Genomic DNA, 11,111 nt, shown 5'->3' on the forward strand with positions numbered 1-11,111 from the left:
TGCCACACAACCTCCTGATGTTGCACTTGTTGGAGTCTAGTTCCTGCACACTCCACCAGACAGCATTTGTCTCTACTTCCATCCATACACTACTATCCCTTACCCTTCCCCACCCGTCCAGAATGCTGCTTGCATCCCACAAGATGCATTCTGGCCCGAGATGCTGGAGTTAGCAGTCGTGTGTGCGTGAGATGTGCTTGCTTGTGTGTGTGGTAAGTAGCACTCTACCCTTTCCTACACTGTTGATAGTCCTACCTGGAGTTTCCATTGTTTGATATTACTTTAGTTTCACATATTTAATTGTTTTCTTTGCTACACACATTTTATTTGACCAGGAGCGCAGACTGTGTTAGTTGTTGATGGAAAGTAAGTAGTTCTGTTCTTACATTAAATCAGTAAACAGCATATCCAGACACTCTGGAATGATGATGGCATTGAAACAGAGGATGACACTCATAAAGCTGGAATACTAAACACCTTTTTCCAAAGCTGTTTCACAGAGGAAGACTGCACTGCAGTTCCTTCTTTAAATCCTCACACAAACAAAAAATGGCTGACATCGAAATAAGTGTCCAAGGAATAGAAAAGCAACTGGAATCACTCAACAGAGGAAAGTCCACTGGACCTGATGGGATACCAATTCGATTCTACACAGAGTACGCGAAAGAGCTTGCCCCCCTTCTAACAGCCGCGTACCGCAAGCCTCTAGAGGAACGGAAGGCTCCAATTGATGAGAAAAGAGCACAGGTAGTCCCAGTCTTGAAGAAGGGTCATCAAGCAGATGCACAAAACTATAGACCTATATCTCTGACGTCAATCTGTTGTAGAATTTTAGAACATGTTTTTTGCTCGAGTATCATGTTGTTTCTGGAAACCCAGAATCTACTCTGTAGGAATCCACATGGATTCCAGAAACAGCAATCCTGTGAGACCCAACTCGCTTTATTTGTTCATGAGACCCAGAAAATATTAGATACAGGCTCCCAGGTAGATGCTATTTTCCTTGACCTCCAGAAGGCATTCGTTACAGTTGCGCACTGTCGCCTGATAAAGTAACGCCTACGAAATATCAGACCAGCTGTGTGGCTGGATTGAAGAGTTTTTAGCAAACAGAACACAGCATGTTGCTCTCAATGGAGAGACGTCTACAGACATTAAAGTAACCTCTGGCGTGCCACAGGGGAGTGATATGGAACTATTGCCTTTCACAATATATATAAATGACCTAGTAGATAGTGCCGAAAGTTCCATGCGGCTTTTTGCGGATGATGCTGTAGTATACAGTGAAGTTCCAGCACTAGAAAATTGCAGCGAAATTCAGGAAGATCTACATCGGATGAGACACATGGTGCAGGGAGTGGCAACTGACCCTAAACATAGACAAATGTAATGTATTGCGAATACATAAAAAGAAGTATCCTGTATTGTATGATTATATGATAGTGGAACAAACACTGGTACCAGTTACTTCTGTAAAATATCTGGGAGTATGCATGTGGAATGATTTGAAGTGGAATGATTATATAAAATTAATTGTTGGTAAGGTGGCTGGTACCAGGTTGAGATTCATTGGGAGAGTCCTTAGAAAATGTAGTCCATCAACAAAGGAGGTGGCTTACAAAACACTTGTTCGACCTATACTTGAGTATTGCTCATCAGTGTGGGATCCATACCAGGTCGGGTTGATGGAGGAGATCCAAAGAAGAGTGGCGCATTTCATCACAGGGTTATTTGGTAAGCATGATAGCGCTACGGAGATGTTTAGCAAACTCAAGTGGCAGACTCTGCAAGAAAGGCGCTCTGCATCACAGTGTAGCTTGCTGTCCAGGTTTCGAGAGGGTGCGTTTCTGGATGAGGTATCGAATATATTGCTTCCCCCTACTTATACCTACCGATGAGATCACGAATGTAAAATTAGAGAGATTCGAGCATGAACGGAGGTTTTCCGGCAGTCGTTCTTCCCACGAACCTTACGCGACTGGAACAGGAAACCGAGGCAGTGACAGTGGCACATAAAGTGCCCTCCGCCACACACCGTTGGGTGGCTTGCGGAGTATAAATGTAGATGTAGTGGGATGTATTGTGGGAGCTGCAGCAAGTGGTTTCACTAAGGGGAGTCTAGTGGGGAGACTGCGACCCTCTCCTGGAACTGCAGAATACACAGCAGAAATAGGTTAAAAGAGGGGCAGGAAAGAAAGAGCTGTGCTCCTGAGGCACATTTAGATCAAGATAGGACAAATATAGTGAGAAAGGAAGGCAATGGTGAATGGGTAGGTGGGAACTTGCAATTGATAGGAAGGTTAGCAGGAGCGGGATGCAGTCTGACAGCTTTGTTGTGTCTACCAGCAACAGATTTGAGTTGCCAGAGTTTAGGGGCAGACTATGTCAAGAGTATGAAAAATATGAAGGGCGCAAATGTTAGGAAGAAGAGTACTGCTGCTACGTAGCAGTCATGGCAGAGGAGTAGGCTCTCAATCACAGAAGCAGTTAGGAAAGAAGGAAAATTCATTAACATACTGTTGACAGCATGGTAATTAGAGTCAGAGCACAAGCTTGGATTACAAAAGGATAGGGAAGGAAATTGGCCATGCCCTTTTCAAAGGGACCATTCCAGCATCTGCCTACAGCAGTTTATGGAAGTCGTGGAAAACTTAAATCTGGCTGGCCTGACAGAGATTTGAAACATTATCCTCCTGAATGCATGTCTGGTGTGCTAACCACTGTGTCACTTCACTCACGAATATAGCTTGTGGTCAAGAAGACAACACAGAAATTTAAAAAGAAACACGAAATCAGCAGAAATAGATGAGGTTCTACTTTATGTTCTAAAGGCTTGCACTGACTGCCTTCAAGCCCCCATTAACAAACACAAAAACAGAGTCCTTCACTACAGGTATTTTTCCAGAATGCCTAAAGACAGACTAAGAAATTACTTGTATAAACACAAAGTAAGCAAAGCTTGGTTTCCAAAGTGGGAGAAGTACAATGTCAGACTTTACAAAACTGATACTTGGAGCTCTTGATATGGATGACTGTCTTACAGACATATTATTATATCTGACTAAGGCTTTTGACCACAAAACACCACTATACAAGTTAGAAGAGCTAAGTGTACAAGGAACAGCGAACAATTAGATCCAGTCTTACCTGAAACACAGGGTGCAGAGGGTAGATGTAGTTCAGACATGTGACAAATTTTCAGTAAAACTATTGTTAGACAAGAAACGAACGAACGAGCGCGCGCAAACAGAACACAGCATGTTGTTCTCAATGGAGAGACGTCTACAGACATTAAAGTAACCTCTGGCGTGCCACACACACACACACACACACACACACACACACACACACACACACACACCGATGTTCCTCACAGTAGTGTACTGGGTCCAAATCTGTTACTGGTATATATCAATGGCTTTCAGAGAGTACAATAAATAGGGGAAAAATTCCCTTTGCTGATGGGCTGATGACAACAACATCACAGTCACTGATGAAACACCAGAGTTCCTATTACAGAAAGCAAATGAAACCCTCAAGGATGATTATGACTGGGCAGTATGTAATAAATTTTCACTCAAGAGAAAGAACACAAACAGCATGCAGTTCAGCGTAAAAAATATTTGTGTTGCATTAAGCAAATATGATAAATCTATAGACTGTGTAACAAGCACAAAGCTTTTCGGGGTGAATACTGATTATCAGTTAACATGGAATGAACACAGAAAGATACTGGTTAAAAGAATGTCATCAGCACATTACTTTCTTAGGATTTTATTATCTGTTTATAGCAGCCAATCTCTTGCAGTGGCAAACCGTTTCTATGTACACTCAGGACTCAGCTATGGGTTTATTTTCTGGGGTTCGAAGGCACAGAATGTGCACACAATTTTTAATCTGCAATAGAGGGCCATAAGAATAATAACAAGTAGTAGTAGCCCAGTTCTTCCACAGTGAAACAATTTCAGAAGACCGAATTCAGTATTTTGGCCTTCTCTCTGTTATCTTCCATTTCAGTGCCAGTATGGTCACTGAGTGAATGAAGACATGATTTTGACCCACTTACTGACTTTACATATGACCAAAACCTCTTAAGAGTTTTTACCCAGATCCCTTGACAAAGTTTTACTTTCAGTCACTGAATGCTTCTCTCATTGCTCTCCTTATGCTCATTTTTGCTTCATTCAGCTTTTTTTTGCCTACAAGGTTTTGACTTTCCTTGAATCTGAGATGAAGTTCTCTTTGTTTACAATTAGTTTTCTAACATAGCTGTTTAACCATGGCAGGAGTTTCTCATTCCTTAAGACCTTACTCAGAACACACTTGTCTGGGTAATACTGCAAAATGTCTTTGAATTTTTTCCATTTGTTCTCCAGATCTTCATCCTCATCACCAAGTATTTGATGTTGACTGCTCAGATACTCTGAAATTTGTATCCTGTCACTCTTGCTAAGCAAAAATATCTTCCTATCTTTCTTAATATTCTTTGTAAGACTCACTGTCATAGATGCTATCACAGCCTTATGATCACTGATACTTGCTCTATGCTAACTGATTCGGTAAGTTCAGGTCTGCCAGGAGGCCTTTCTTTATCAAGGCCATGGTCCGCCATCTGTCACATCCTCAGAGCAATGCTACAGTCACCTGTATTTTGGGCTACTGATTTTCATTGTACTACCTTTCCAATTCCTACATCATTGTAAGATGATCCTTAGATGAATAAAGATAGATAAATAATATTGTTCAACAGTGGAAAAGCACATTTACATTTGTAGTATGGTTACAATCCTTCACAAATAGAGTATCACAGTGTGTCCCACACATAATGTAAAACATAAATATTTCATCTTCAACTGCTCCAGAAACATCGTAAACTGAATTAATAGTGACTGAGGCACACAGAATCTTAGTTTGAACTACAATATACAGTGTGCTTTGTTAATTAAAATTCACATTTCAGGTGCACTACCTACAACTACAAAAGGGAAATCAGCAGAAGAGCAATGCCCTTTCAAAACGATCATACTGGCATTCGACTTAAGCGATTTAAGGATACAGAGATAACCACATGGGAATTTGAAGTAAAATCCTGTCAAACAAGAGTTCACAGAGTCTTATCACTGCACCACCTAGTTCAGTGGCTGGGGCAGCCTGAGTACTGAAATATTGGTGAGGGATTGTCCACACATTCCCAATGTATGTCTCCACACTACAAACAAATTAAAGCCTGAACATCACACAAGATACTGTCTCCACTATGCCGAGGTACAATGAGGACATTTCAGTATGTTCAAAGAAAAAAACTGGGTTAAGTGCTTATCCTTTATTGCAAAATACAGTTGCTATATTGCCATTCACTTTCTCTTAACTCATAAGACCCAACAGGCCATGTCTAATTCTGTATGGAGGAGAAACTGTGCACCATAAACTGCGCAACTCTTTGACCTAAAGTGTAATTTTCTACATTTACCACAACTGGTGACACCTTACATACCAATGTGGTATGAGATACTGCTGCCATCTTAGATTACTAAACAGAATGGTCAAGTGAACCTACTGATGCTGAATGTCTCCTTTGTCTCACGATGAAATGACATTGTAGCATCTTATGCATGTGCAAACAGGAAGAGAACAGGACACTGATAATATTTTTTTTTTATCCTTCCATGTTTTGTTTTCGGATATACATCTTGTAGAAACACTGACCTATGGTGCAGCTTGATGTATAGGTTAGGTTGAAAGGTCACATGTGGCTGAGAATTGGCAAAGCCAACAAAAGTAAATATGAAAAGTAAGTTAGTTGTAACATTCTGAGTGTCAAATGAAGTATTTTATTCCAGAAGGATTTTGTGTTTGGTATTTTTCGGTATTGTTTATTTTACAGTCTTACTACATATTTAGCTTGTGCCCTCCAAGGCCCCTCTACTTTCTGCCCTTTTACTTTCATTTTATTGTTGAAGCGAAATATTTTGCATAGTTAAATATCTTTGTTTGTGGGTGTATTTTGTGAATTTATGATTGCCATATTGTATGCACTGGGCATAGGGGTGTCGGCCACCTTGATAATGTCACTGCCCCCTCCCCCACACACACACACATCACATGAGGATTAGATTACGCTGAAAGGTGACAGTTCTGTTGCAAGTTGGCGAAGTGGTATCTAAAGCTTCAATTAATCTGCATATGGTACAGTGAGCACACAAAATTGAACAGGCTTTGACAAAACCGACATATTTCACTCTCTCTTCTGTTTCTCCAGAGACTCCTGTAACTTGTGTTGCAAAAATAATAATTCACTCTTCAATATCAATCCAAACACACCCATTGGCCACTAGAAACTACATAATGAAAGTCAAGGGACTTCTCAGAATAAAATAATGACATTTTGTATCTCAACTTTTCTTGGCTAGTTCTTACAAACAAATCTTAGTATCTGGTATGCTATTCACTGGTCCTTTTACCTTCAAAACACCGGTTTCTTGATGGCAATATCACTCTTATTCATTACATATAGAGGTAGTACCCCATTTCACGCACTTCGAAAAGTCATTATATCTCTTTTCTTAGCAACATTTTCTAAGAAATTTTCCAGTCCCTCATAATTAATGATTGTAAAGAGTGTTCTGGGAACTTATACACATACTAGAATACATGGCACAATAGTGCACTATTTCAAAACATACTTTGTTAAACTTTAGAACCAAACATAGTACAGAAATTAATTCATCATGGAATCACTTTTACAATAATATAGGCCCTGACAGCTCAATACAAAGAAGAAAGAAAGTCATAGTCAGGCACATAAATAGCAGAATGTGCGTTTGACAAGAATAACACAGTTGGTCAGCCATTGTCTTATTGGAGAAACCATCCTGGTATGACATGTTGGTAATTCTTTCTTTACAAATAATTCACTTTTATGCAAACAAGTATAGCACGCCAGAATATATTCCACATAGATCTCTAGCCACGTTAAAAACAAGGAAATACTTATATGCTCTATACTGACTACGTAACAAAGCACAATCTTCACCATCTGTCCATAAGTATCTCTGTGTATGCGAATATGCTTAAGGCCTCAGAAATTTGTCAAAACTTATGAAATTAATATGTAATTACAATAAGTATGCTTGACAGTCATATAATCTTTTGGTTCAGCATGACAGTAACATGTCCCTTTACTTTGTGATATTCTCATAAACAGGAAACTATCAGGCTCTATGTCAACATGGGGGCACCATCTCGTTAGAGTTCTCCAACCATCGTAAGTACCAACTATAAACATTTACCTCACTCTGTACGTAACAGGCCACCTCTTTGTGTAGTTCGTGCAATGGCATCAGGTAGATGGTTATGAATAATACTCATACATCATACGCAGCAGCTCTCCCCAAGGTACTTACTACACTATGCACAGATCAGTTTACATGCAAATATACGGAAATGTGTCTAAAGTGGGATGTACTGAATATCATCCAAGTCAATATACCAACGAGTAAAATGATGTTTATCGGTTCAACTGTGCGAGCTCTCTTAACTAATGGATGAACACTAATATTCGAAAGGGACAGTTTATGATTCAGAACACAACCGTACCATCATTGATCAGTGCACAGACATTTAGTATAATCTTAATGAATAAGATTGAGAACACAAACCTTGATTCCAACAGGGTCAGTTCTGCAATCTAATGTGCTACATATGCTTTCCGCTAATGCTTCTTCTATTCCTTTCAACTGATTCCCATAATCTTCCAAAAACTTGCCGTACTTGCGCAGTTGGAGTTCACCAGCAATTTCTATCAAGTAATAAAACGCAAGATGTTATTTACAAAGAAAATAGATCTCTAAATTCCCTGATAGCTACAGCACACAAGAAAATCACATAGTCCTCGAGTTATTGAAACGAAATATCAATAAAAACAAATACACACTTTGACTGCCATCTTCTGTTTTGTCGTAATCCCAGTCGGGACCTACAAACATTATTTTCTATTTAATCACAAATCATTCAGCACGTTACATGCCCTCTCCTATTATCACTGCGAACTAATTTTCACATTTTTCAAAATATGTATTATCGACAATTTAAACACAAACAACACCATAACCAAACTTTTTCATGACATCGGAATACCACGATTGTGTACTGTCAAATGAAGCCTCTCAGAGAGCCAACCTAACTACCGAAATATCTCTCTGGGCGAAATATTTACTTTCATTGAGTCGCAGTGTAAATGTATAGCCCACTTATTATTAGAACGGTCAAGTGCAGTTAAACAACAGACAGAGTTCTTGTCTTAATTTTTATAAGTCTCTATTGTAAAACAGCATATAACACAGTTGTTATCACTGGTAAATACTAATGACTGTAATGTAGGAGGTTTTCACATTCTGTCCTACTGTGAGTTAAAAATATTTTTCTGGTAATTCTGTTACAAACCCACACTACGACTCAAAGGAATCTAATTACTGTCAAATCCTCGTATATTTCATATTGAATAATACGTTAAATTTCCAGCTTCTTGAATCGAGTGTGTGTCTTACACTCAATGTATCCACTAAAGTTAAGATAGAGATTAGATTTGTAAATAAACATTATGGTTCTATAAAGCCACAACGACGCGGTCATAACCTTATTAAAATACTTGCACATGGTTATGTTCTATGAAAAAACTCTGTGTCTTTTCCATAAACAGTGAATTAATAGGAGAATGGTCTAAAATTTACAAACGGTCGTCCACGCTCTGTGCTTGGCTGGCAATGCGTCACTGTGACAAATTGGGAACAGCCAATAGGAGGATACTATGTGCTACGGGGATGAAACTCAAGTAGGGACTTCCAGTAACAAGACCTTGTTTCACTGCAAGGCCACTTGGAGCGTTGTAAATTTTTAATTAATAAGTCCCTACATAAAGAAAGTAGTGACAATTTTTTAGGCCAGTTCCCACTGTCCGTCACGTCACGTCACGTCACGACACCGTGACTGCTGACATTAACATCCATAGCTGATTACGAGACCCAAGAGCTCATCGCTCTCAATACGCGCCCTTGCACTCATCTCCATTCTTCGTCCCATCGAGCTTTTCGTGGTTGATATCATTTGTTATTCTATGTCTTCGGTTATTCGTCGTATATATATATATATATATATATATATATATATATATATATATATATATATATATATATATATATATATATTATAAATTGTTTTGTTCCGTTATTTCTTTTGTTAAAATTTATGATTCTATAATGAATGACGAAAGAGTAATTGAAGCAATGAGGTAGCAGTCTTAATTTTTGACGTGAGCGTACTAAATTACTTGCCATCTATTTAATAATATAAAAATATGTTTAACTCACAATAGGACAGAATGTGGCTACATCCTACATTACAGTCATTTAGTATTTATCAGTGATGACTACTGTGTTATATGCTATTTTACACAAGAGACTTGTAAAAAATAAGACAAGAACTCTCTCTGTTGTTTAACTGCACTTGACCATTCTAATAATAAGTGGGCTATACATTTAACTAAAGTTACACTGTGACTCAATGAAAGTAAATATTTTGCCCAGAGAGATTTTTTATATGATACCGTATTTGATATTGTACAATGAAATGGACTGCAGTATGGCTGCAACTTGAACTGAAAAGAATATTGTGGGTAAAATCAGATAGACTGTTTAGTGGAATTTATTTTTATGTGGTAGGACATTTTTAATGTTTGAGAAAGAAATTGACTGGAACATCCAGAGACTGCAACAGATGCAATTTTTTGTAAAGCATACACCAAGTAATGTATTAGAGTTCTTTATTTAAATTTGCGTTTGTGATAGGCTTATTTATTGTTAAGGAGCTTTCTTGACTGAGCGTGAAACAGTTTTGCTAGCATCAGCGCTCATTATTCATGTGGTTTCGCCATTAAATCCTAGTACAAATAAGACACTGGGACTATTAAAAGCCTGATACCAGATGTAAAGAAAACCGAGATATATTGAAGAGAACGGTACTGAGGAGGATATCACTATTACTCAAAAACTTACACTGGACAAGCGACTAAATCTTCAACAAGCAAAATTTTAACAAAGTGTGATTGCAACTCTAACAATGTGTTCCTTTTAGTAATTCTGGATTCAATCTGAAGTAACAAATGAAAGAAAAAGCTTGGTGCTTCGACTTTCTACAGTGTGAAATGCAGATTCCCCATCTGTACCACACACTGACATTTTTCGAACTCACACCTTATTGTGCTGTTTCACACTTCTGTCTTCCTTCTCTGATATACAAGCTATCTCTGCAAGCTGCAAATCATTCGATAACTGTCATTCTCATACAAATGTGGACTCCAGCACCCATGTGTGTGTGTGTGTGTGTGTGTGTGTGTGTGTGTGTGTGTGTGTGTGTGTGTGTGTGTGTGTGTGTGTGTGTGTGTGTGTGTGTGTGTGTTTGTGAGGACAGAATTGAAATCAAGTAACTTCAATTGACCTGATGTGACTGGAAGTCTAACATGACAGCCAGGGTAAACTTACCTCTATGTGTGGATTGCTGAGAACTGAACGCTGCCAATGGTAAGCTGAATGTCATGTGGTACAAGGCAGCCATTTTGGATCCAATCAGGATATGAGAGTAAGCAGTAAAATTGATACAATTAGCCGTCACCATAGTATGTAGAGGTGTGCGAAGCAGATTCATTTTATATTAAATTAAGAGTCTAACAAAATGTGCCAACTTTTCTATGGTAAAGAATGCCTTACATTACTGTTATGCAGTAAAATGCTGTTTGGGGGTAGAGGAAGGTAGCAGGATTCCACAAGGCGAAAGGATTGTGGTAAATGCAAAATATGGCTGCATCGAATTGGAAGATAGGACACATTTCCATGCAAGTCTGCTAGACTCTGTGAAATAAATAAACATTTATCTCATTATGGATTACTTAACAGTCAAATTATACAATCCATTATCTAGTACCTTCCATATGTTATCACTTACACTGTAATTAGTAGGGTGTTGGACTTCAAACGCTAGATTCACAGGATCGATTTTCATTGAGGGCAAGTTTTTTCCTTCTTTTTCCTTCCAGTTTGCGTAATATTACTATCTTCGTA

General features: G+C 38.6%; 1 protein-coding gene across 1 annotated transcript in view; it reads right to left on the reverse strand.

Annotated features, from left to right (window-relative positions):
• The window catches only part of LOC126298010 (WASH complex subunit 4), a 179,889-nt gene extending 171,662 nt beyond the window's left edge, over positions 1-8,227 (reverse strand). Inside the window, exons 1-2 of the mRNA XM_049989329.1 lie at positions 7,934-8,227; positions 7,659-7,798 (exon numbers count right to left, since the gene is read on the reverse strand). Of these exons, the coding sequence (XP_049845286.1) occupies positions 7,659-7,798; positions 7,934-7,985 (192 nt within the window). The 5' untranslated portion in view covers positions 7,986-8,227. The remainder of the gene's footprint in view (positions 1-7,658; positions 7,799-7,933) is intronic.
• Positions 8,228-11,111: the final 2,884 nt, after the last annotated feature.

This window comes from Schistocerca gregaria, chromosome X (assembly GCF_023897955.1).
Source record: "Schistocerca gregaria isolate iqSchGreg1 chromosome X, iqSchGreg1.2, whole genome shotgun sequence".
Classification (NCBI taxonomy): Eukaryota; Metazoa; Arthropoda; class Insecta; order Orthoptera; family Acrididae; genus Schistocerca; species Schistocerca gregaria.